This window comes from Biomphalaria glabrata, chromosome 3 (assembly GCF_947242115.1).
Source record: "Biomphalaria glabrata chromosome 3, xgBioGlab47.1, whole genome shotgun sequence".
NCBI classification, from domain to species: Eukaryota; Metazoa; Mollusca; class Gastropoda; family Planorbidae; genus Biomphalaria; species Biomphalaria glabrata.
The window spans coordinates 39941905-39969439 of record NC_074713.1 but is presented as its reverse complement, the minus strand read 5'-3'; the positions used below and the strand labels follow the sequence as shown (position 1 = coordinate 39969439).

At 33.3% G+C, this 27535-nt stretch overlaps 2 protein-coding genes across 4 annotated transcripts in view; one reads left to right on the top strand and one right to left on the bottom strand.

Moving 5' to 3' along the window:
* Window positions 1-379: 379 nt before the first annotated feature.
* Window positions 380-5685, bottom strand: LOC106071216 (uncharacterized). Of its 3 annotated transcripts, none has more exons than XM_013231262.2 (2): window positions 5546-5685; window positions 380-2072 (listed from the first exon to the last, which is right to left on the bottom strand). In XM_013231262.2, exon 2 carries the CDS (start codon window positions 2004-2006, stop codon window positions 1062-1064), a length of 945 nt encoding a protein of 314 aa, XP_013086716.2. In that variant the 5' UTR covers window positions 2007-2072; window positions 5546-5685; the 3' UTR covers window positions 380-1061. The 3 variants fall into 3 exon arrangements, with proteins under 3 accessions (XP_013086716.2, XP_013086718.2, XP_013086717.2); XM_013231264.2 differs by having other exon boundaries at window positions 5516-5679; XM_013231263.2 differs by lacking the exon at window positions 5546-5685 and adding an exon at window positions 5348-5502.
* A 95-nt stretch (window positions 5686-5780) lies between these two features.
* Window positions 5781-27535, top strand: part of LOC106071215 (proteasome activator complex subunit 4-like) — a 43842-nt gene continuing 22087 nt past the window's right edge. The window contains exons 1-23 of the mRNA XM_013231261.2: window positions 5781-6259; window positions 8144-8284; window positions 8906-9013; window positions 9438-9482; window positions 9795-9944; window positions 10058-10121; window positions 12173-12247; window positions 12449-12568; window positions 12854-12949; window positions 13236-13294; window positions 13409-13615; window positions 14078-14264; window positions 14714-14803; window positions 15170-15234; window positions 15705-15849; window positions 16591-16689; window positions 17460-17532; window positions 17795-17862; window positions 18049-18264; window positions 21828-21982; window positions 26869-26961; window positions 27294-27352; window positions 27455-27517. Of these exons, the coding sequence (XP_013086715.2) occupies window positions 5991-6259; window positions 8144-8284; window positions 8906-9013; window positions 9438-9482; window positions 9795-9944; window positions 10058-10121; window positions 12173-12247; window positions 12449-12568; window positions 12854-12949; window positions 13236-13294; window positions 13409-13615; window positions 14078-14264; window positions 14714-14803; window positions 15170-15234; window positions 15705-15849; window positions 16591-16689; window positions 17460-17532; window positions 17795-17862; window positions 18049-18264; window positions 21828-21982; window positions 26869-26961; window positions 27294-27352; window positions 27455-27517 (2647 nt within the window). The 5' untranslated portion in view covers window positions 5781-5990. The remainder of the gene's footprint in view (window positions 6260-8143; window positions 8285-8905; window positions 9014-9437; window positions 9483-9794; window positions 9945-10057; window positions 10122-12172; window positions 12248-12448; window positions 12569-12853; window positions 12950-13235; window positions 13295-13408; window positions 13616-14077; window positions 14265-14713; window positions 14804-15169; window positions 15235-15704; window positions 15850-16590; window positions 16690-17459; window positions 17533-17794; window positions 17863-18048; window positions 18265-21827; window positions 21983-26868; window positions 26962-27293; window positions 27353-27454; window positions 27518-27535) is intronic.

Below are 27535 nucleotides of genomic sequence, written 5' to 3'. Positions count from 1 at the left end.
TGGTCACATAGGTTGCAGTGGCCTAAGACTGGCCCTGCTAAATAGCGGCATGTAACTATGTTTAACATTTTAATTAAATATTTGCATTCCTTGACTGAATCTTCATTCTTGATGTTTATCTGAAGGTCTGCAAGATGGTGTTAACACTTTTTGACCTTGTGAAGATTTTAAAGGAAACAAAGTTCTATTAATTTAAAACTTCAAAATTATTGGCTCTTTATATGAATATGTTTGTAAATTATTTTGCCATTTACTTATAATGTAGTTTGCCAGGACCAACCATTTATTACAACTGTATTAAAAAAAAGAAATTTTGAAATAATAAAATATGAATTAAAAAATATTAAAGAAATAAATTCTCATAACTTAAAAAAAATCATTTTCATTTTAAAAATTTTAATTTTGATTAAACATAATAGGGTATCAAAATGTACACAGTTCAGTTTAATTTTAGTGAACAAAAGATACTCCATACACAAACGTATTCAGCAGTATATAATTAAGCATAATAAAATTAAAAACCAACAAACCATTTGCCTTTTGTAAAAAAAATGATGAATCTTTTAACATTCACTAACACTAACAAAAATAAAAAGTTCATAAGTAGAATTAGCACTAATATATTAAGCTAAAAGTTCATAAGGAAAAAATGTAGGACACAAAAAGAAATCATTTTAAATAGTAAATCTTAATCACTACACTGTGCACTTGATGATCACTGAAAATTTCTTGGATTTAACCAACTTTACCTCTCAGATATTATAATGAAGACACTTGTTTTTCTAATGTAAAAAAAATAATTTGCCAATTAAGTGAAAATAATGCACAATAAAAACTAGAATATCAGAAACACTCTTTAAATAAAGTTCTGCACTGTAACATGGAATTACAATGTACATAGGTGGTCAAAGTAATATCACAGCTCTTATAACTTAAAATATGAATAGTAAATAACTTTTTCAGCCTTCCAGTTTATTGCTGGCTGCCCATACAATTATATGGAATTAACAGTTAAAGCTGTTAATAAGTTAACTAATACAAAACTAAAAAAAAAATATATTTCAACTGGACTTTTCAATCTCCAAAGTTTTTGTGGGTTGAGGCTGCAAATGGAAATCTTGTTCAAATTTGTGGTTTAACAGGCGTTTAAATTTATCACTGTGTCTCATGATAAAGAAAAATAATTTTAACATGTAGAAACGTAAATAATCAAAGAAACTAATATGTAGCCATTTGTAATTGTCTAAACAATGAAATAATTTGAGAACAACTGGAAAAGTAAAGATGTACACCCACTGGATCGGGTTAAAGGCCCTTATCAAGGCATGCATCAAAGTAAAAAACTCTATGGGCGGATCATGTAAATATCTGTGTTTTACATCAAACTCCACATCTCTACAAAATCTTTTGGCCTGATGGAAGCCATGTGCACAGATGTTATATTTCTTCTGTATACCTAATAAATGGCCGATCCCATACCAAAAGTAAACATAATCATCTAAATCTGATTCTTTGCATTTGATTCCAAAATTCTCTGCATACAATATTATTAAACCCACAAAACCACTTTGAACAATACCCATATCATATTGAGACAGAAACCTTATCTTGTTATTATGACTTTGCAAGTGCATTTGGTTTCGCACATCCATGTGCTTCTTCCTGACATACTGTATAGACTTATAAGCTGCAGAGTTTAGGTCCCAGACATCATTATAATGCCAACTAGCTACATGGTGAAAAGTCTTTAGGTACCTGTGAAAAGACTTTTGCGGAGTGCTAGATTCATTCGTAAAAACCAATGCATTTAAAAGATTAGGGATGCTCAAACCAGCAATTAGAGAAAAATACATAGCAACAGTACAGCTGAAAACATTTTGTACAAAAAACTGTCTCCCACGATTAAATTTTTCAAAATCGAACTCATCGGGTGGCAATAAAGTTTCCTGCTGGTCTCCATCAATCATTACACCATCCGCTAAATCAGTAATACTTCTAAGAGACATTCCTTAAAATGTCATCGAAGCAAATAAATAATTCTTTATGAAATATTTGGACTTCGATTTCAGTTGCTGAAGAAGAAAATAATTATAAATTTTAATGATGTACTGTTTATTTCATTTTATTTAAACTAAAAAAAAATAAATTGTAGTTCCAAAATATATGGATACATTGCAATAAACAAAAAAAGAGATGACTAATAATAGTATGTGCAGTGTACCCTCTCAACTTTACATTGCTTTTTTTGGTGACTCACTGTTTTGAAGGTTATAAAAAAATATTAGTGTAAAATTTCATTATTGCATTTTTGTTGTTTTGCTTTGAAAAAAAGGAGTTATGCACTTTTGGCATTCATCTTATCTTCTTTTTTACATCGTCACCAGCATTGCACAGCTTATTCATCATTATCATTACTCTAGCTGTAGGATCTTTTTTCAATGGTGAGTGTCCATATCAAATTTTTAAAGCACATATCTAGGTTGAAAGTTTAAAAGATTTTTCATCCCCATGCAGTATACCTATATATATTATACTAGCATTACAGACCAGCTACGCCCAGGCTTCAAAGGGTTTATTATGGCTGGAACATCCCCTCTTTTTCTTTTTTTGAAATTTCAATAAACAGGCCACATTTTAATGAACACCCTAAAATACTTGATTTGGAATGACCCACTTCATACCCCCCCCCTTTCCCCCTGCTTATGGCCAATGAATTCTAGAATTTTCACCAGTCTGTTTCCCTGCCCACAACAAAAAAGTAAGTCTGTCATAAAACCTCAGAATTTACTTTGGCTTCTCTATTCAATATATTTTATATACCTAATGTTGCTTTTCAACCATAACTCCACCCCTACACACCCTGCTTTCACACTTTCTGCCCTTTTTTTTATTACTATGACAACCCCAAACTTTTTTTTTTTGTAGCATCCACCGATGAATGACTCTTCACTTTACACTTTTCAGCTTTGAATTCTTAATTCTACAAATATTTTTTTTTTATACATCCTTTAATCATGCACCTACACCTGTTTTTTATTTAAAGTGAAGACCTGTAAACTGTAATTACTGTAGTAGTGACTAGAGTGTAGTGATTCTACCCTATTTTCTAATCTATCTAGCCTAGTAGGATGTATAAATCGAATCTAGATGTAGATTCTCTACAAATAAAAAAGTAAGACCTAGAAGCCTAGAACACCTACCTAGAATACTTTTAAGAGTCTATAGAAACTATAGTCAAATAAATCTAGAGGGCATAGAGACATAGAGTCAATATCTAGATTTAAATGGCTGTATGGTCGTGCAGTTGAGTTTGCACACTGAACTGTTGTTTGGATTTATCGATGGTCCCGGGTTCAAACCCTGCCTGCTCCCATTCCCTGTTGTCCTGTGGGAGGTTTGGACTAGGAAGTAAACTTATAAAACTATCTTCAACTCTGAAGGAACATCCAAAACATGTAAAACATTTTACAAACATAGACTTGATCTATACTGACTTCTATTCTATACTATATAGAATTTCTTTTTATAGATCAAGTTACAATCTAGATCTAGTAGCCTATATTATACTATATTATAGTAACAGTGAGTCTCTTGTAATGACTGATATAGTAGGTACTTCGATAAACTGACCTAGATCCATTTTTTTTTCTCCCAAAAAATGGCTGAAAAGTGTGTCAGCACATTTTACCCTTTTTTTAGGGGTGGTCATTTCCATCAAAGTTTTAGCATATTGTATTTGATTTGAGGACTAATTATAATTACTTTTTGTAAACATAAGATATCAGAGATCATTTTTATTTGCTTTTGAAGCCAATCTGTTAAATTTTTCTTAACAAAAGTTTATGTGAAAGTTGACATTTTTACAACTTTTTTCCTATAAAAGTTACAACAATGCTGTTTGCTACAATAATTTAGCATATTATGAAATGTGTATATTTCAAATTTCATTAAATTCTCTTGGCGCACTTTAAAGATATTTGATATTAAAATTAACAAAGACAAAGAAGGGTACAATTTTCTTTTTTTAATAAAATAAAAGTGTTTATGGTTACAACAATCTCACTAATTCTATTGAATTTAGCATGTTAATATATATATGTGTGCTAAGTTTGAACTTTGTAGCTTGGCGCACTCTTTAGATATTAATTTTCAAAGTTGATGGTTAAAATCTATTTTTAGTAACAACCAACACTGTGATTTACTGGAAATGGTCAATTTCTGTCTATCACAAGCTATTTTTAGAAGCACACATAGGAATTTTTCATTTAGATTAACTTTTATAGTGTTTGAATGCTAGATTATGGAGAGGGAATGTGTCTTTATTAATCTTTGTAATCTGCAAATTTTAAAGTAAAAGTTTAATTATTTTAAAAAATAATATTAAATATTACAATTTTTTTTTCATATTTTTAGCTCAGCGAACTAATAATTAATTTTTTTTCTGTGTGTTGTTTTTTTTCTATTAATATACATGTAAATTAATAGTTAATAAATGAGTACATTATATTTTTAAAATGATGAGCTATTATTGCACAAAAATTCAAGTAAAAAATCTTTTAATAACTTCTAAAGAAGTCGCAAGGTTTCTTTTTAATTTTATTGTTCGAAGCAAGAAATTTTTCATTTACAATCTAATTTTTAAAGCATTTAAATTAAGGCATTTTAAAATGATTTTAGTGCTCTACAAAAGGTTAAAACTGTTTTTTTATGAAGTTTATGAAACTTATAGTCATTTAATTTTAGGAAATATTTTTCTGCGCAGTGCTATTTTCATTTATAATTTATAAGAATTATCTATCTGATGCATATAAATAGCTATTTAAATACATTAGAATTATAATTAAACAAAATAAAACACAATACAGATCTCTGATTTGTTTTATTTGTGATTTTTGGGCTCATATGATGACAAAATCACATATATTTTTATTTTTTGTCGAAGGCTTTTTTATATATTAATTAACTTTTTTCAAAGATTTTATTGCTTGGTCTCATTTTTTAAATTTATTTTAACAGAATACTGGTTAATGTAAAAGAGTGTGAAGTTTCAATCCCATATCTTTAAGACTTTTTATAATACAGTTAATTTAAGTTCAACCGTCAGTTGTTTCGGTCACAGATTTTATTTTTTTTTACAAAGGCTAAAGAAGGCTGATTTTTGGCCACTAAAAATTTAATAACTTCCCTCACAATTAACTCAGCAATATAAAATTGGTATCATTGGAAAGCATTTCTCAAGCTCTATCTAACTAAATAGGTTCCATTGCATTGTGATCATTTTGAAATTTTTATCGAAGTACCTAGATATAGTCATTATAGATCTAGACCTACTGTGACATAGTGATACCTGACTGGGCCAGGACTGTAGACAGTGTAGTAGTGTAGTGTAGATCTGAATCTGATTGTAAATGTAAACTTAAAACTAGACTAGTTATTAGTTTAATCAGCACTGTTACTGTTAGTTTAGTTACTGTTGTGTTGTCTGTCTGGGTGTGTGTAACACTGTTGTACGTACTACTTATACTATCAAACTTCATAAGCATACCATGATGTATCATGTCTAGATTAGATTCTAGATCTATGTCATAGTACCGGTATATCTAGATCTAAACTAGACTAGCATTATCTAGTAATCTAGTGTTATACAGGTCACAGTCTATGATTGTATTTTATTGAATTTGATTGCAAATGTATGGGTCAGTGATAAACATTTGTTTTACTTACTTCCCCTTATTTTGTTACAGTAGATATGATTGGCTTGATTGCGTTTTGTTCAATCTTTTTATTAAAATTTTAGAAAAGATCTAAGAAAATGTCCGCAATCGTAAACACATTAGTCATATAATACAAGTTATGCTGCTGACTTTATCTTACATCAACATACTGTTGTTATTCGTTACTTTGTTTTTCTTTACTCACTAATACAGAAGATAACCCGAACCGTAATTATATAGATCTAGGTCTAGATCTAGATCTATTGACAGTAGATAATGGAAGAAGATGATTCGTCTGACACAACACAGACTCAGACTGAAAACGATGACACAGCCGCTGAAGATTTGGAAAGACTTGAAAGATCTGCCGTACTTGGATTTGTACCGCAAAAAGAATTAGTGTACAACAGCTTATTGCCATATGCCAAAGATGTAGATATAGAATCCAATCTAAACTTTGCGGAAATCAAAGCCAACCTTGGCAGGGCAGCTCAGCTAAGAGATTTAAAAGTAGGAGTTCGACATTGGATGGTACAATTAGAAAGGTAGACTGAGTAGATTCTATCTAGCTAGTCTATTAACTATAATTTGAGTATAATTATAGTAGATCTATATCTAGACTCTAGTCAGTCTAGTACTTTCAGTATGGTAGACTTTATACTAGACCAACACTTCGGGCTAATGAATATAGAGTATTATAGAGAATAGAGATATAAAAATTTTAAGGCACTAAGTTGCTGGAATTTGGCTTAACATGTTTGAATAAGGCAGCTTTACTCTAGATCTATATTATTAGTCAGAATTTTATGATGATGATGCTAAACAATTTTTAGGCTATTAGATTTTCATATATTCTATGGACGGTTGGGATCTCATTGACTTTTTCTGGATCAAGGCTTTCTGGCAGTTTATATTAAGTGCATTGCCAAACATCCTCATTTTGTAACCACACAAGACGTTCATATGTGTGTACTGTAAATCAATTGTTTTTGGATAAATTTAATGTGTTTGCTTATAATGTGCAATTCAAAAGGTCATCACGTGATTGATTCAAACATAAAAACAAACTGTATTAATGGTAGCCATTTGATCTATATTAATTAAGGAATTCCATCTAACGATATTGTAATTTCACATTTTGATTAAATACAATTATTAAAAACAAAATTTTGATTTTATTATGAGACACAAAACAGGATAGTTTTGGGCCAATGATACAGTGGATCACATTGTTTTGGTAGTAAAATAATACCACTTCTGGCTATAATACTAGCCAATTTCAAAGTGCCTACTAAAATTACAAGTGAAACTCCAACCCATTTATATCTTAGATTTAGAGAATCTGATAAATAAATACTAGATTTAGATCTCTACATTCTAATGTCTTGGTTGTTTTAAAGTTTTTCAAGTCTTGAAGCACCATGAAAAATTAAATGAGACTTGCAGTGTAGCTAGGTCAAATCATAGATTCATGCTTAAAAATTTTTTTTCCATGTATTTTATATTTATGAACAGATTGAGATTCAGAAACAGGTTTGAAAGTTTTAAGAAAAATGATAAGTTATAAAAATGGTTTAAGAATTTAAAATACTAATTCCTGCTCTGTAAAATCACTTGATTTTTTTTTCTTTATGCTTGTAATTCAATACTATCTAATAGAAAATTAGGAAATACCAAGTTTTTAGTACATCCATGAAAAAGAAAAAGAAGATGTTTTCTGCATGCTACTGTGTCTCATGTTCTTAAATTTGTTGTGTTTGTCAGTTTCTCTCTCTCTTTTTTTTTTTTTTATACATAAAACATCTTTAGCATTAATATAAATAGAGTGATTAGTGTGAATAGTCAAATCCAAGGTACTATTTATGATCTGAATATCATTGTTTTTTTTTAACATTAGCATGATTGTCAACCCTTGGAGCAGAGTGCTTTTTCAGTAATTATAACAATTGCCTCCTGACTATTTTTTTCTGGCATATTATTATCTGGTTATAAATACCATTGAAGATTAAAACTATAGTCCTATGTAAAAAAAAATCCCCTTTTCTTATTTTTACATCCAATCCATAGAACAAATTATTATAGCTTAATTAGATATTTATATATGTATGCCTGGTCATTGTGGTATATGCTCTGAACTGTCGTATGTTGTCTTGAAGGTCCCAGGTTTAAATCCTGCTAGTTGCCGTTGCCTGGTGGGAGGTAAGGATAAGATGTAATTATCTTCAGAACATAAAGGAACATCAGATTAAATGTGTAAAACATTTTACAAGATATGACTGTTAACATTATGATATAGGGTATATAATTCGCCATTACCTGGTGCCATTCAGAATATTTTATCTAATTGACCTTAAATTTTAGAATGAATTTAGTTAAAAAAAAAACAAAGGTCATCATCAATTTTAATTGAGCATGATCCTTTCCCCCAGATTTATCACCCTGTATGGATACAAGTTTTCAAAGACAGACCATATTCTTCTTGTCAAGCTCATGCTAGAAATTCTCACAATGAGCACCCAAGAGTATGCCCTGGTTGAAAAAGCAGCCACAATGCTGACATTGCTGTTGAGGTAAGTAAGAGTGTATGACTAAATCTGTAAACAAAAGATACAGATAATGGCATTGTTGTAACAAATCCTTATGTTCAGTTTTTTTGTCCTAGTTTGACAAAGTTATATGAAACATTGATTCAACACTGCAATGCTAACTTACTTTCCAGGTTCACACTTTTATTATTTGTTTTTCTGCACTTCAGTTCATATCAGAATCTAAAAAAAATTCAGAGTTAATATTGTTAGGATCTTCTCTATCAGACTTTCTGTACACACTGCTCAACACAGCGCAGCTAATACAAGAACTTGACAACAAGAGTTCTAAATAACAATGTGGCAGTTTAATTACAAATACATCAACAGCCAATACAACACAATTGGAGACACTAACTTCAAATGCTTTCTTGTACTGCATACACATTAACCCTATCAGTCCCAATCGACTTATAACAATATGAAATAGATACAAGTTAGATATAACAAAATTTTATTATAGTTTGTGTTTTACTTTGATCTAATAAATGGAGAATGTCATGCTTCTTTAAGTCTTTTGATATATTACATTTATGTGTCCAAAATATTTTGTTAATGTTTGAAATATTCAATTCATTGAAATCTGAACTATTTCATTCTATTTAGAAAGAGGAGCCTTTTATCCAGAGAAGATTTGACAATATCCTGGCAACCACTGTATAAAATTGTCAAAGCATGCAGCAATGAAAAGAGGGGTTTTCCTGTTTTTCCTGCGTAAGTATTTATGAAATAAACTATTTGAATGGACCTTTTATTTTCAAATCAGACTGTTCTTATTTGTAGCTTATTGAGCAGCTTTGAAAATCCATTTTTATCATTATTGATCTTGATCTTGATGGCTGGAATTTTCTATTATGGCTTTTGGGACATGTCTAGTTTTATAGAGGCTTTAAAAAGTAATAACAGTTCTCATTGAGCTGTCTTCACGACACCTGCCTTAGCACAGAAACAGATAAACTTTACATTGTCTGCCCCATTTATCTAAAATGTTTAGTTTTGTTTAGAAAATATTATGCACTTGGTAAATTGTTTCTACTTTGACAGCTTTAGTTTTTTAAGTTATTTATTTATTACATTTAATTTATAACAGAAGAATAAAATTATTAACAAGTAATGAGCATTTTTCTTTTTATTGCAGTAAATTTCAACAGAATTTAAAGAATACTGTAGTATCGTGCACACCGTAAGTTATTTATTTAAACATTGTTGAAATTAGTCAATTTTAGTGGGTACTTTTACCATGTTGACATATTTAATGGTGTTTTAGTTCAGTTGAAAGATATTAATGTCGTACTTAAAAATATTTCTTGACTTTTGTTTACATTTGTACTTTTAGTTTCTAGGTATTTATTGTAGAGCATACTCTTGATTTTTTTTTTAAACATGTTATAAGTTGTGATGTAGTTGAAGGATGTGGTATGTTTTGTAGAGGTCAGTTTTATTCAAATATTGTGTTTGAATGTTTGTGTCAGTTGAAAAGTTTGTTGTCCTTCAGATACTTTCATGAAGATGCCACCCAAGAAATGCTTGATGAATGGCGACCATGGTTGTGTCCCTTTGACATGTATGTTATTGGTGGGCTCCAGTGTCTAGACTACTTTCTTCCTACCAGTCTACCTCCAGAACTGCATCATAAAGGATTTAAGTATGTGTTTAGTTTAAACTTTTTCAAATATTTCTAAATAATTTTACTATAGTGTAATAATGAAGTTGAAGTTTCTAAGTGTTTTATGTATTTTTATTTGTGTGTGTGCATAGACTGTGGCTAGATGAACTTTTGCAGCTGTGGTTGTCATTTCAAAATATGCCATCATGGGAGGCTGTAAGTACATTTGTTTAATTGTAATTTTAATTTGTTTAGTCACATTCTTTTTTTTATCTCCCAGTTTGTTTTTTTTTAAAGTATTACAAAAACTAATTCATCATGAATTCAGAAACTTTGCTAATCTGTGTCAGTCTGTAAATGAAATTCATCATGTTTGATACAGATTATTAATATTGAACTGATCTTTCAAAACCTAGAGGTCTGCAAAGCATGTAATGTGAGTTAGCCTAATTCTGTAGCCTGTAGCAAAGTTCCATCAAGAAATGCTATTTGAACCTGAAAGTCCCGGACGTAATGCTTTGCTTCTTGGCCAGTTCAACATTGCCTTGGAAAAAAATGAAGTTAGACTTTGCATTAGATATAAAAATTTGACTGAAATCCAAGTTAGAAGTTCAAAGCATACATTTTCTTCCCTCTATAATTAGAATAGTTGTGTAATAGAGACAGGCAAAAAAAAAAAGGTCTTTGTTGTTCATTGGTTTTACTTATGATTTAAAGTAGAGAAAAAAAAAGACAAACATGATTTTATTAAATTCTATTTTTTTTTTTTTACAAATATAATGCAAAATTATTATTAAAAAGTTCCAAGTTTAAAAGTACCAACAGGGGTGCCACTTTTCCGGAATTACCCGGAAATCGAGGTTTTGAGGGGTACGATTTTTCCCCCCTCTGGGTTTGCCTTCTACAATTTTGTTAAAATCCGGGTTTTTAGTAGATTTAGAATTTTTCGAAATTACTTTTCATTTTCCCTGTTAGTTTAAGTTTGCTAGTTCTGATCGAGCGAGCCGTCATTTTTATACAAAAACCACCAGTTTCATATCTCGCGAGACTTTCACTTTGCATACGCACTAAGCTTTATTTACAGTTTTTTTTTTTAGAGTGTAAACATTCTATAGGCCAAAATCTAGAATCTAGATCTACAGAACGCGCCTCGATTCGGTTCGATTTAGAGTCTAGATCTATTTCTATAATCAATCTAGATCTGATGTAGACTGTAAAGTCTTGTATTTAGTATAGATCTAGTCTTGTCTAGATCTACTTGCGTACCTTGAAATAAAAAGAAAAAAAAATTCACGAGTGCGAAATTAGATTTTTTTTTTCTTTCAGTGTTTTATATTTGTATAGATTCCATAGAGCATCTATGTCTAGAGCTATATTGGTCTAGAGGTAGGATCTTGATTTAGGATGGAATAGATAACCATATTTACATCATTTTAGATCAGAACTAGAATCAATGATTGAAGAATTAATTAAATTAATAAGTTCGCGTTCGCCTGGAGACCTAGCCTAAAGGCTTGATTGATTGGTCATTAATGATTAGATCAGTAATAGATCTATACAAATTATGTACAAGCAGTCCAGCACATTTTAGCCATCTAGGTCTACATTTAAATATTAGAACTAAATCTAAATGTTCATTTTGGAGTAGATCTGGACTAAATCTCAAATCAATTTTATCTTGTTGCAAGAGATTTTCTTGTCCATACATGTACATTGATGGAATCAGTTTGTTTAATGTTGATTAAAGTAGGCTGCTTCAAAGTAATAATGAGGGAATAAATGTTAAGAGAGAAACATCATTTAAAATAACTGTGTGTTTGGGGGGGGGGGGGTACAAACATTGTTAATATAAAATTGTACTATAATCCTCTTAACTTGTATTACAAGCTTTATCAATAAATACACACAAACTCTATTTATTATAATGATAGGCTTACTAATTACATATTTAAAATATGGGGGGCATATTATGATATAGATCTAGGTAGTAATTTACTACTGTTCTTCTTTCGTCAAATTTTGGTGCTTAAATTGTATATGTGGTACGTTTCAGGGTTGGTAAAGTTTGGGGTTTATGATTTCAGGGTTTGTAAAATTTGGAAATTCAGGTTTCATGGTTTACTTGGTCTCATGGGTGGCACCCCTGAGTACCAATGTACATTTTATTACAGTTTTCTTAGATGTGAGAACATTAATTAAAGTTGAACATATTTTTAAGTATCTTCTGCTTCATGGCATGATTATAATTGTTGCCATTTTTTCCCCAGAACTTAGTCAGTTTGTTTTCCAAGGTTGCTCATGATAACATTGGCTACATTGATTGGACACCTTATGTTCCTATGGTAAATCGATATCTTGTCTTATTTGTATCTCTCCATGACTAAATTTAGACTTGCCACATGAGTTGAGATTAAAGTTTATAGCTTATTTCTTTTCATTGCTTTAGTTCATTTTTTTTAATTTATAAATTCTGATATATGGCTTATGTGGCACTAAATTTGCCTGTTATTTAAATTTCTTTTTCTTGTATAAATATTTTTCAGATCTTCAATCGCCTATTAAGGAGTTTTTGTCTTCCAGTTGGTACAAGACAGCTAGTGCCAAGCCGTAATCACACTACTTATGAAATAGCTCAAGTCTCAACTTGGATAGTCAGCATGATGGTATTGGGCTTAACTTTCAACACTAGTTTAAAAACATAAGAACTAGTTGTCCTATTTAGTTTGAGTGTTACAATGTAATGACTGCACTAATACTCCTTTAGTGTTGTGTTTAAGTAAATAGAAAATAAAGTCCATAGTCTGGGTTTGGCATTGATTTGTTATAATCCTTGTCCTATGCCCATTATAATGTTTTACTCAGGTCCCATTTAACAGATTTTAAAAAAATAAATTCCCAGATCATAATTAATATGTTGTATTAAAGTAAATGTTTGATGCTATCAACAGGGAGGCAGCAATCACAGCGTGGTTCAAGAACATGTCACCAAACTGTTTAAAGCTTTACATTCTTTCTACCATCCGTCTAATGTGGGGCGATGGACGGTAAATTATTGTATAATATGTTTTCTCTGAAAATACCATTTGTCTCACTTTTTCTTTGTTATACATAGTTGTATGTTATATTGAATTTAATATATAGTATCATGTTAATACATTTGAGAGTAAGTCAGCCGGAACCACATTATAACTTTGAAACAGGTTTATATTTATTACTAGGATTCTGTTTATTAAAAATAAAACAATTTTCATAGTTACTGAGTTACTGCAATTATTTCTCATCATTATCACTGTCTCTTAAACATTGTTAACAGACCATTACATTTCACAGATGCGACTAGGCTCATTCCTTCAAAATCTTCCAAAAATGTTTGTCAAGCGTTTGCGAAGGTATTTTTTTCAATCTTCAAATTATGTTTTACAAGAAATATATTTTACAAATGAAATTTTTTTTTAGAAGTATAAAATCAAGCAGGACTTGTGCATTTTTTTACAACTCCACAGAGAAAGATACAAAGATATGAAGTGGCTGACACCTGTACCAGAGGCCTACAAACTGACAGAAGCTCAAGTCACAGGCTTTGTAGAGAGTTTAAAATCAGCTGTGTTTGTGGCCATGTTCAGCAAATTTGGAAGTCATGATGCCTCCATGGCCTTGCGCAGTTTGGCCACCTTGAGGCCAGAGATTGTTATACCACCTTTACTGGAAAAGTAAGAGAAATAAGACATAATAAATAACACAGGACTGTTAGGAACAAGAAGAAAACAATTTAATTATAGATTGATTTATTTTTCATTTAATTTTATTCAAATGTAGTTTGGTGGGGATTATTTTAATTGTATTTAAAATTCTTCAGGAACAGAAATAAAACCAGAAAAATACAATACTTTAAAAAAAAAAAAGGCTTATACGAAGTTTAATTGTATCAATTAGTTTGAATCAATCATGTAAACTCTAGGTTTTACTTCCATCATTAATCTCTTACCTTGGTATCTTGGAGAACAATCTTAACCAAGGAAACTTTTCTGATAGTGTGTCCATGTAGGCAATAATAAAAATTCAGTATCTTGTAATTTCCCTTAGAGCTTTACTTAAATAGATTACTTGGGTTTATCTCTTTTGTTTAGTTTTAGTCTAATAGTCCTTTGACCTATGTTTACATTTCTTTTCAGGATGTATCCAGCCATGGAGACTTTAATAGAGCCTCATCGCCTGATAGCTTGCATGATTTGCATTGTGTCTGTAGTCAGGCCTATGCTGACTTCCACCAAATATTATCCAGAGGGTCAGTCTCATGTGCTTCCTCTTCTGAATCTTTCTTTGCCTGGCATTGACCCAAATGACTTTAAGAAAACTTTGGTAACTTCTCTTTTATTATTTTTTTGTTACTTGTAATTTCATAAAAATTATTTTATGCATGTAGTTGTAAAGCACAGTAGAATATTATTGTAGATGAGAGCCTAGTGACTATTTTAATCTATTCCAAATGTGAAATGTTACATCTGTTCACTTGACATCCAAACAGAGTTTGTCAAGTTTCAACCCTGTTTGACAATTGGTGTTTGCCTTACTTTGAGAATACATGACAATTAGTGAAGAGTTAAGGGTGTTGTAGCACACACCATTGTTAACTATGTTTCAGAGAAACAAAGACCATATTTTGCATAATCTTCTTCTCATGAACCACTCCAGTGGATCACTATGGAAACAAACTGATAAGTTTTGAAACATATTTATGAAGAAACAAAAAAAACACTAAAGCTCTTGAGCTTGCTAGAACTCAATCTGTTGAATGTCTATTTCTAAAGGTCACTCTACAGATGATCTCAAACTTTGTTGCACTCATACCCATAGTAGATTCATCAGATGCTGTCCATCAGTGCCCTGATTTGACAGAGGTGAGTTGTCTCTAGAGAATTGTTTTTTTTTCAATAATTTAAATCAATGAAATTAAAATTTAACTTAAGACTTAACTCGTGTTAGTATATTCATGGTTATATCAAGACAAAACTGTTTAGAGTTGGGTTTTTTTTCAATTTGTTTAATGTATCAACTTACCTTTTGCTCATTTAGCTGTTGATGTAAAATATGATATATGCTATGTATGAAAATGACTTGAGTGGTGTAGAAAAATTGAAGGAAACTGATATCAAACTGTTAAAAATCTGAAATGTTTAGCTTATGGCTGTACTGGTTATGTGAATTAAATACATGAATGACCAAATAAATTGATTTTTCTGTCATTATTTTCTTTCCATTTCAAGCACCAAAGAGAAATTTGCTCTGCTACAGCACAATTTGAAGACTTTGTTTTAGCTTTTCTAGACAGGTAATAGAATTTTTATTTAAAATGTGCTCCCAGGGTGTATCCTTTCTTTGAATATTATGTTGAGGGGTGAGGTGGCTGAGTGGTTAAGTGGTTGGCTTTCGAACTTGGGATCCTGGGTTTGAATCTCGTTGAAGAGAGGGACTTTGAATTTCTAGATTTTTAGGCTGCCCCAAGTCCACCCAACTCTAATGAGTACCTGTCTTTAGTTGGGGAAAATAAAGGCAGTGGTCATTTTGTTGGCCACTTGACACCCTGCACGTTGGCCAAAGAAAGAGATGACCTTAACATCTTCTGCCCTATAGATCACAAGGTCTGAAAGGGACTTTTTTATATTATGTTGAAAAAATTGTTTATTTAAAAAACAATAAGGTATTGGGAATGGGGGAGGGGGGGAGAGATTTTTATGTAGACATTATTGTCATTTTTTTTTTATGAAGTCTAATGTATGTAAACTTTTTTTTTATTTAAAGAGTGTTTAATGTGATAGAGAATAGTAGTCAAGTGGCCACTTTTGGTTCAATGGAGAAGTTGACTCCAGAGCAGACAGTCATGGAGATTGGCTTGGCCTCAACTGTATCAGCTATGTTACAACAATGTTCATCTCCAATATATACAGTAAGTTTTGATAAATTTGTGTGCAGTTATATATCTGTGTTCAACTAAGTACAGTTATTATGGTCTTGTTGCAAATAAACCAAACACTGTCAGTTTGAAATCTAATACTTAATGTAATATGTCAAAGAGTTTCTATAGTTAACAGTTCACAGAGTGTATGAATAGTGCTACAATAAGAAGATATTTCATAGTTGTACTGTCACCACGTAAAAGCCTGGAATGCATAAATAACTTCAGATTCATCTAGGCTTTTTTCTTGACCTCTAAGTATTGTTATAAATGAACAGAGTGTGCAGGTAGGCAAAGCTGTTCATAACTGGCAGACACATCTGACCAAAGCCAGCGAAGTACTGGTGATCAGGTGTGATAAATAAATGGATCTTAGGAAACTAACAGTGAATACACAATGTGCAGATAGCCCCCATGACCTCAAACAAACTAGTGATAGGTCTAGGGTGTTTTTTCTCAGGTCTCTAGAAGTTTTTCTAAAAATAATGAGAAATTGTAAAATTTTGTATTATTACAGTTCAGTAATTTTACTTTCAGAGATATATCATTGTACATTATAGAGTGAAAGTGAGAACAAGTTGTTCCCAAACAAACAAATACAAACATTGCATAAGAAAGTGTGTGGGTTTTTTTTTTAAATTTATTTTTAGAAATATTAAAATTGTTGCATCTGATAAATAAGATTTCAATCAGCATTAATCATTTAATTGTTGTAGTTATTTACTTTTACAGAGTGCCTTAAGAAAAATTAACAACTTCATCACTTCCAATGTGTTTGAGGTGAAGGTCAGTGGCAAGCTAGCAGCTAATCTGTGTAGAGCTGCTGTCAGGGTTGGTACAGTTGTTCTTTGTTAAAAATAGTTTGATTATCTGGTAGTTCCATATACTAAAAGGTTTCCAGTAAGAAACACATTTTTTTAAAAACAATTCTACTTTTACTAAAAGGTTGCTATTTTATTAGCATACATCCAGAATAAAGTACAATGAAAACTGTTGAAACTTATCCTCACACTTGACTGTCTGCTCATAGGAAAAGCTTATGTGAATATTTTATTGTTAGGCTTTTATGAAGCTCTTTCTAATAGACTAATATGACCATTGAATTCAGCTTTGATAGCTATTGTATGATCACCTAAAACAAACGAACAGGCTATGTTATAAGAAGAAAAGATTTCTCAATCTTATCATCTTCCGGCCCAATGGTAAAGGTTTCTAGTCTTTGTCATAATAAACAAAACTAAATTCTAAATGATACTCTGCTCTTCTGGTTATTTTTAGTACCTTGACATACTTTTTAAAATATTAATTTTAGGTTAATTTTTTTTTTTATGGAGTTTCTAACCCTAACCCTAATTCTGAAACTCACATCCTTTTGGGTTGTGACAACTTCACAAATATTTTAAGTGCTACCTTTGTAGGTTTCCATTTCTTGAAAACCTAATTATCACTACCTCTGTTCCACTAATGATAAAGTTTCAATAGAAATCAACTTGATAGAGCATGTTTTGTACTATGACTTGTCTAGATTGAAGCTATTTAATCAAGACGACGCTACCTAATGATTAGCAGTCTGAAGTTGTGTATGAACATTTCATTTTCAGGTCAATCCAGTATTAGGACTAAAAACTTTTGTTCCACATCTCTGCTCAAGTATTCTTGGTTTTATCCATGACCGTAAGTTTCTATTTCTATTTAAGATATATGAATATAAATGTTTATAGATTTTATAGAAGCTTATTACAGATACTACTGATACATAATGATACTTTTATTACTCTTAAATCAAACACTGTCATTAATTTTTAAAAAAATCAACTAAAATGACCTTGAATGTCAGATTTGGACACTAATTCTAGCACTAATTATACCCAGCCAAAACTATTATGCTTTGATGGAATGACTCATCATTATGTTTCTATTGATAATCTACTTTTAGATCCTGGTGCCAAAGATGAAGAAATTTTAGATAACACATTTTTATGGAACTTTTTGATTTTATCACATGTAAGTATGTTGTTTATGATGTTATTGAAAATGTCTTTTTGTCATTTTCAAGCTTTAGAATGTATTTTGGAAAATAAAATCTTTATACTAGAGAAAGATGAATTTATAGTATTTTAAACATTATAATCAGTTTAGACATTCTACACTGTCTTTGATAAGTGATATGAACTCTTATTGTTTGTTAAGGTTGTCAGGTGTGAAGGCTCTAGTCTACTTCCTTACCAATCAGAACTTGTTGAGGTCTTGAGACACACATTGAAGTTTAAAAGTATTCAGGGCTATGAGATAGCTGGGCAGTTGCTCAAGTATGTTCTCCGTAGCTTGACACAGATTTACCCTCTGGAGTTCCGCAGTGTTGATAAAGACTTTGACAGGCCTCTGAATGAGTATCTGCCTCTCAATGTAAGTACATTGTCACCTTGACTGGCATTGTTACATTGGTTTCCCCAATACTAAATTTAATTTTGAAAGTTAAACTAGTGATGGGAATCGGACCCAACTTTTAAAGTTCGGGTTTGTTTTAGTCAGATTTAAGTTCGAGTTCAGTTCAGTTCAATGACCAATTAGTTCAGGCTCAGTTCGGCCACATCTAAAGTTCAGGTTCGATTCGATATTATTAAAATAGGTAATAGCAAAAACTACGTACATGTAATAATGTTAAATTTATTATTTCAAACAGTGATGTCTGATCTTATAGAAACTGTGGGCCATTTTATTTTCTGACAAACATGTCGCAGGCCACATAACTGAAAAGATACTAAATCATTTAATAAACAATAATGCACTTTTAGTAGAAACCTGTGGATACAATTCTTACTCTAGGATGTAGAAGGTTATCCAAAACCAACTTCTGCATTGATGTGACACCAAGTCAAATCACTAAATCAGCATTGGTTTCGCCCTTTTCCGCCTGCTAAATGAAGAGCTGCAATTTTGTTTAGAAGGCGCTTATGTCAGCTAATACATACAAAATTTACTTGTTTTTCTTGTAGTTTGTTGTTGAGCTCATTTATATATGATGTAATGTCACTTTAAAAAGCCAAATCCCACAACCATAAGGGGTCTTAAGTTGAGGCACTTGCTTTCATTTTTAAATAATCACGCACTTATTTTAAAATAAAACATCTTCATATTGGGACTCTATTTCTGTCAGAAAGTTATTAGAAGTTTTGTGGTTCAACGCTTGAAATGTAAATATTGCAGTGCTAAACACATCATCACATGGTTCTGATTCAATGCCTTGCTACAGAGGTTTCGTTTCACTTGACATTTTTTTTAATAACTCTTTCTGCCAGTATGCTATGACATCCAGGCATACTTCTGCTGGTATCAGTAGTTAGACCCAATTAATTTCTACCCAAAGATGAGAAACATCCTTCATGATGTCGGAAATTTCTTTGAACAGGTCTTTGTCAGTTGTGGTCCCTCCCATGCAGTCTCCTCATAGCTGCTCTTTTGTGAGTTTAAAATTGGTTTTCTTACCACAGATAAATTCCAAGAGTGGAACAGTATCAGATATGTTGGTGTCAATAAAAAACATTTTGATATTTGCTGCTCTATTTCTTAGTTTTAAATTGAGATTTTTAATTGTCATGTGAAAAAGGCTAGCAGCTTCAACTGCATTCTTATTTTCATGACACATTTCCTCCATCACTGATAGTAGTGTCCTTTTTACGTATTTGCCTTTGAAAAACAGATTCATTAAGAAAAGTAAAGTTCCCCTTTCAGACCTTGCTATCTATAGGCCAGATGATGTTTCTTTAGCCAACAGTTAACAAGGGTGTCATGTGGCCAGCACAACCACCAACTGCCTTTACTTTCCTCAACTTAAGTCATGTATCCACTAGAGTTGGGTGGACTCAGAGACGCCCTTAAAATCCAGAAATTCAAAATCCCAGTCTGCATTGAGATTTGAACCCAGGATCCCAGGTTTGGAAGCCAAGTGCTGAACCACTCAGCCATAGCACCTTCCCAGCATGCCTTTACCGCCTACTTATTTTTCTTGTCCCTTCTTGGTAAATATTCTGGTCAATCCTCTTCATTTTGTTTGGTTTGCACCAATCAGTTTTAAAGTTCAGGCTCAGTTCGCACCAATCAGTTTTTAAGTTTAGGCTCAGTTCGCACCAATCAGTTTTAAAGTTCAGGCTCAGTTCGCACCAATCAGTTTTAAAGTTCAGGCTCAGTTCGCACCAATCAGTTTTAAAGTTCAGGCTCAGTTCACACCAATCAGTTTTTAAGTTTAGGCTCAGTTCACACCAATCAGTTTTAAAGTTCAGGCTCAGTTCACACCAATCAGTTTTAAAGTTCAGGCTCATTTCACACCAATCAGTTTTAAAGTTCAGATTCGGTTAGCATTCAGTTAGTTTCCCATCTCTAAGATAAACTTTAAGTTCAATGCATTCAAGACAAAAAGTAGAATGCATTAACTCTTTGGCTCCGCACCAACGCACAGGGAGTTGATTTTAAAAAAGGGGTAAAAAGTCGGACCAACGCTGGGGGCATCGGCTATTTCAAATTTATTTTTTTCGTTTCCATTTCTCCAATTCTTGTTTTTTATTGCTTAATTGTTTATCTAGAATAGTTTCCCTTTGCTAAACATCCGGAATTTCCTTCATTTAACGTGTTTTTATTTTGTACGAAGTTTGTAAAGAGATGACATTTATTTTTTCTGTGTGCGTGTTTTTTTAAGATGGAGCTTCAACCAAGGCCATATAAACTTTGTAGATCTAAATATTTCTTTGATAAAGAAGTATAAGAATTCAGATGACAGTGGTTTTGTTTTATCTGATGGTGATATTGATAAATCTAATTATATAGATCTAGATCTAGTAAATTAATTTATAGGTCTAGACCTAGACCTAGGCCTGCCTAGGTCTAGTAATGATGAAGTTTATCAGCTGATGAAGCAGCTCCACCCCCAGCTAATGTTCAATGTAGATCTAGAACTAGTTTAGCTGTCTCTACATTATCTAGATCTAAATCTAATCAGATAGATGTAGATCTCTAGATTTATCATCTAGGCACTGAAACAGAACAATTTCAGATTTATTCCACCAAGAAATTGGGTTGTCAACCTAGACTTAGTCAGCACTGCATCTATTGAGATGGAATGTTTTTTTCATTGACAATCACATTGTTGATATTCTTGTTAGCAAAATAAATAGCTATGCTGACCATAGGATTAAATGGAACACCCCTGCTAGAATAAGATCCATTTTCAGAGAATGGAGACCTATAACTATAAAGAATGACAGAGTATGTAAACACTTTGGGTCAGGGAGAACGGTTTATGTTTGCGCTGGATGGGAGTCGAACCCACACATTCATATTGACTGCTTCCATGAATATCAAAACTAGAAGGAATATTTATATACTAAGTACATGAAGAACTTTAGAAGAAAATACTATAAATATATATATGCTGTACAGTTGGACTAGTTTTAGGGTAAAAGTGTTTTGTTCCAAGAGTGTTGCTTTTTTTATGGGCTTTTTCGTTAAAGTAGTGACATTGGATTATTAGTTCCAGTTTATTATTTTTTGCATCTATTGCTGTTTCTTCTGTGGTGTTCTGTAAACAAATGGATAAAAATGAGAAAAAAGCTATTTGGATTCAATTTGAACAATAAATTTCTTTAAACATGCACTTGGATGGATATTTTCCATGTCAGTTGGTGAGTTTTTCATTTTTAATTTTTATATTCAAAACCCAAAATTACAAAAACAACATAATTTGCAAACTAGAAAACACAAGAAATGGAAAGAGCATCCATTTCTCTTTAATTCTATATCAAGTTTATTATTTTCCAATAATAAATAAAAAAGTTATACAAGTTATATCGAAGCAAAGTAGTGCACTCTGAAATGGCGGAAAAATTAATTCCGTCCAAAAGTGGCAAATAATTCCGAATTAATTCCGGAGCCAAAGAGTTAATGGCAATACTAGAAATAATGTTTTTTTCATTTAGGACTGGGCTGTACCAGGTGACCTGAAGACATTAAACGCAGGCTGGCACCTTGCTACTGATGAAGAGCTGGACTTTGCTGAAGTTTTGGTCAATGAGTTTTTTGTACCACAACTTCATTTCTTCCAAAGTATTTCCTCTGAAAATGAGATACCAAGGTAAGATTAAATTTATGAAGTAAATATTCCCAAAAAGTAAAATATTTCTTCTGATATCACATTAAAATTCAAAAATTGTTTCTGAAATTGTATAATTCATTTCCCTATTAAAAGAATAAAAATGTAAGTTAAATAATTTATTTTCAATTAGTTACCCACCATCTCATTGGCACTACAACCCTTGGTGGGTGACACTACAAGCCTTGGTGGGTGACACTACAACCCTTCGGTGGGTGACACTACAACCCTTGGAGGGTCATGGCCTGCTTCAAAACATCTTTCAGATTTCTTCTGAACAGGATTTTGAATCCATGCCTTAACTCAAGAGTTCTTGTAAATCTGTCTCTACATCATCCAGCAATTTTTTTCATGATCTGCATTTGGGTTGCCTGCCTTTTGTTTTTTGTCAGTACACTGATCTTCTATTGTTTGAGATTTCCAAGTCGTTTGGTTGTTTCTTGGTGGCTTTCTATTTTTTATTTTTTTTTACATCTGGTTCAATTTATGGGCATCTACCAACTGTTTGTATATGTACAGAGTTATATCAAACTCTAGATTTGAGGACATGTTGTGCTGCAGCAAGAATACATCCCTCAATTCAAAACCTTCAGAACAGACAGCACACTTTTTTTCCTTGGAACAGTTTGCAAAAGAGCTCAGAGTTCAGCAGCAATAAAGCTGGCTAGAAGAAGAAGAAGAAAAAACCTTAATACAGACAAGCAAAAGGCAACAAACTGCCCCTAGATCACCATAAGAGTCAATCTACTGGAAAGTGTCAATTGTTGTTAACTGCCACAATGCTGAGAGTATTGTATAAGAAATGAACTTAGACGTCTGCTGGATGGTGACCATTCATTATAGTAGGGCTCAACACTTCATTGTGGGATCACAGCCTTGGGACAGCTTAGACCATTAACTCATTTCCACATCACAGCCTTTGGACAGCTTAGACCATTAACTCATTTCCACATCACAGCCTTGGACAGCTTAGACCATTAACTCATTTCCACATCACAGCCTTGGACAGCTTAGACCATTAACTCATTTCCACATCACAGCCTTGGAAAGCTTAGACCATTAACTCATTTCCACATCACAGCCTTGGACAGCTTAGACCATTAACTCATTTCCACATCACAGCCTTGGACAGCTTAGACCATTAACTCATTTCCACATCACAGCCTTGGACAGCTTAGACCATTAACTCATTTCCACATCACAGCCTTGGGACAGCTTAGACCATTAACTCATTTCCACATCACAGCCTTTGGACAGCTTAGACCATTAACTCATTTCCACATCACAGCCTTGGGACAGCTTAGACCATTAACTCATTTCCACATCACAGCCTTGGACAGCTTAGACCATTAACTCATTTCCACGTCACAGCCTTGGACAGCTTAGACCATTAACTCATTTCCGCATCACAGCCTTGGACAGCTTAGACCATTAACTCCACATCACAGCCTTGGGACAGCTTAGACCATTAACTCATTTCCACATCACAGCCTTTGGACAGCTTAGACCATTAACTCATTTCCACATCACAGCCTTGGACAGCTTAGACCATTAACTCATTTCCACATCACAGCCTTTGGACAGCTTAGACCATTAACTCATTTCCACATCACAGCCTTTGGACAGCTTAGACCATTAACTCATTTCCACATCACAGCCTTGGACAGCTTAGACCATTAACTCATTTCCAAATCACAGCCTTGGACAGCTTAGACCATTAACTCATTTCCACATCACAGCCTTTGGACAGCTTAGACCATTAACTCATTTCCACATCACAGCCTTGGACAGCTTAGACCATTAACTCATTTCCACATCACAGCCTTGGACAGCTTAGACCATTAACTCATTTCCACATCACAGCCTTTGGACAGCTTAGACCATTAACTCATTTCCACATCACAGCCTTGGACAGCTTAGACCATTAACTCATTTCCACATCACAGCCTTGGACAGCTTAGACCATTAACTCATTTCCACATCACAGCCTTGGACAGCTTAGACCATTAACTCATTTCCACATCACAGCCTTGGACAGCTTAGACCATTAACTCATTTCCACATCACAGCCTTGGACAGCTTAGACCATTAACTCATTTCCACATCACAGCCTTGGACAGCTTAGACCATTAACTCATTTCCACATCACAGCCTTGGACAGCTTAGACCATTAACTCATTTCCACATCACAGCCTTTGGACAGCTTAGACCATTAACTCATTTCCACATCACAGCCTTGGACAGCTTAGACCATTAACTCATTTCCACATCACAGCCTTTGGACAGCTTAGACCATTAACTCATTTCCACATCACAGCCTTGGACAGCTTAGACCATTAACTCATTTCCACATCACAGCCTTTGGACAGCTTAGACCATTAACTCATTTCCACATCGCAGCCTTTGGACAGCTTAGACCATTAACTCATTTCCACATCACAGCCTTGGACAGCTTAGACCATTAACTCATTTCCACATCACAGCCTTGGACAGCTTAGACCATTAACTCATTTCCACATCACAGCCTTGGACAGCTTAGACCATTAACTCATTTCCACATCACAGCCTTGGACAGCTTAGACCATTAACTCATTTCCACATCACAGCCTTTGGACAGCTTAGACCATTAACTCATTTCCACATCACAGCCTTTGGACAGCTTAGACCATTAACTCATTTCCACATCACAGCCTTGGACAGCTTAGACCAGTAACTCATTTCCACATCACAGCCTTGGACAGCTTAGACCATTAACTCATTTCCACATCACAGCCTTGGACAGCTTAGACCATTAACTCATTTCCACATCACAGCCTTGGACAGCTTAGACCATTAACTCATTTCCACATCACAGCCTTGGACAGCTTAGACCATTAACTCATTTCCACATCACAGCCTTTGGACAGCTTAGACCATTAACTCATTTCCACATCACAGCCTTTGGACAGCTTAGACCATTAACTCATTTCCACATCACAGCCTTGGACAGCTTAGACCATTAACTCATTTCCACATCACAGCCTTGGACAGCTTAGACCATTAACTCATTTCCACATCACAGCCTTTGGACAGCTTAGACCATTAACTCATTTCCACATCGCAGCCTTTGGACAGCTTAGACCATTAACTCATTTCCACATCACAGCCTTTGGACAGCTTAGACCATTAACTCATTTCCACATCACAGCCTTGGGACAGCTTAGACCATTAACTCATTTCCACATCACAGCCTTTGGACAGCTTAGACCATTAACTCATTTCCACATCGCAGCCTTGGGACAGCTTAGACCATTAACTCATTTCCACATCACAGCCTTTGGACAGCTTAGACCATTAACTCATTTCCACATCGCAGCCTTTGGACAGCTTAGACCATTAACTCATTTCCACATCACAGCCTTTGGACAGCTTAGACCATTAACTCATTTCCACATCGCAGCCTTGGACAGCTTAGACCATTAACTCCACATCACAGCCTTGGGACAGCTTAGACCATTAACTCATTTCCACATCGCAGCCTTGGACAGCTTAGACCATTAACTCATTTCCACATCACAGCCTTTGGACAGCTTAGACCATTAACTCCACATCACAGCCTTGGGACAGCTTAGACCATTAACTCATTTCCACATCACAGCCTTGGACAGCTTAGACCATTAACTCATTTCCACATCACAAGTCTGACATCACTACCTGTGATATGGCAACAAGCTATTGGTTTAAACTGACCACGGGTTGTGAGGTTGCAGGTCAGTGTTGAGGTCTACTATAACAATTGGTCTTGCCGGGTACTCAGTGGGACACACCAGAAGATCAAAATGCACTTACTGGATACTCAGTGAGACACACCACAAGATCAAAATGTACCTAGTGGATACCAAGTGGGACACACCACAAGATCAAAATGTACCTAGTGGATACCAAGTGGGACACACCACAAGATCAAAATGTACCTAGTGGATACCAAGTGGGACACACCACAAGATCAAAATGTACCTAGTGGATACCAAGTGGGACACACCACAAGATCAAAATGTACCTAGTGGATACCAAGTGGGACACACAAAAAGATCAAAATGTACTTACTGGATACCCATTATCACAGTTAAAGTGCCTGTAGTGACAGTTTGTTTCTCTTCTTATTGCTTATTTGTCGAAGGTGCTGATATGTTGTAACTGTGATGTGTCGGGTACTCAGTACATATATCTCTAGGTCTAAATATGTCTTAGAGATTCAATAAACAAAGATCCAGAAGTTTAATTCAATAACTTGGAATCACAACAATGTACAGTATTTACAAAATAAAACTGTATCAAATGAATATCTTCTTCCAAAGCTCAATAATAAAGTAGATTCAAGTAATACAAGATCTAATCTCACAACAAATAAAATATATGACTTATCACTTTGAAATCTTCTCCAACTACGTCCTATCTCAATGAAATTTCCTCCACAACTAAATAAAATAAATCCCGCTCTATTCCAAATCATTTCCTTAACTCCTCCCAAACGCTTGTTTTAACCAATCCCATCATTCCCTGCCAGATGTCATGCTATCACCGGATGTGTGGCGTCATGGGTTTCTCCAACTCGTGGGTTATTCCAGCATGTGAACTAAATCCTGGGAGTTTATTTAACCCTAGATTAGGTTTATTTAAACTGATACTTGACACCCAGAAATACACCACAAAATCAAAATGCACTTACTGGATACCCAGAACTACACCACAAGATCCAAATGTACTTACTGGATACACAGAAGTGTTTTTATAAAGTTAATATAAATATAACAAGTTTCAATTAGATGAATGCTTTAAAATGACACTATTTGTGCAATAATAGTTTGAAAATTCATTGCTTTCCTCAGAGAGGACTTATTGCGCAGATTGAACATAGTTCTTGAAGTGTTGATTGGTGCTGGCAGTCATTTTCCTGCCTGGGAAAGTCAGAAAGTCAATCTGTAAGTTTGCCACTGTATAATTAATATCACACATTAAGCATAAACACCAGGCTCAATAAAGTATTCTACACTCTGACAGCACTTAAAGAAAACAAACTTATTTATAAATAAAAGATGATATACTTGGAACAAAAAAAAATGTCAATACATACTAAACTGTGGTCTGTGACAGCAGAGGGAATAGAGTTTTGAAACACCTATTAACATTTGTCATTTTGGAACAAAACTAAATTTACATTGAATTCTAAAACATTTTCTACTAACTTAAATTGTGTTTATTTAAAAATTGTAATTTTTTAATTAATTTTGAATCAAAACATGACCTCTTTCAGAATCCAAAACCAAGTCCCTCTATCAAGATTCAGTTGTTTGGCCAAACCTGATAAAAGAGGTAATCTTCAGTTTCATAAAAAAAAACATTTACATTAAGAATTCATACACCCCCCAAATTTTTCTATCACTCTTAAAATCATGTGTTATTGATCTCTCACAGTGCTAACAGCTGGTGGTAAAAATGTACGAGCCCTTGTACATGACACAATGCGTCATTTATTGAGTAAGTTTGTTTTTTTTA

Excerpts from the sequence above, each read along its gene's own strand:
- LOC106071216 (XM_013231262.2), bottom strand. The coding sequence starts at position 2,006 with ATGTCTCTTAGAAGTATTACTGATTTAGCGGATGGTGTAATGATTGAT.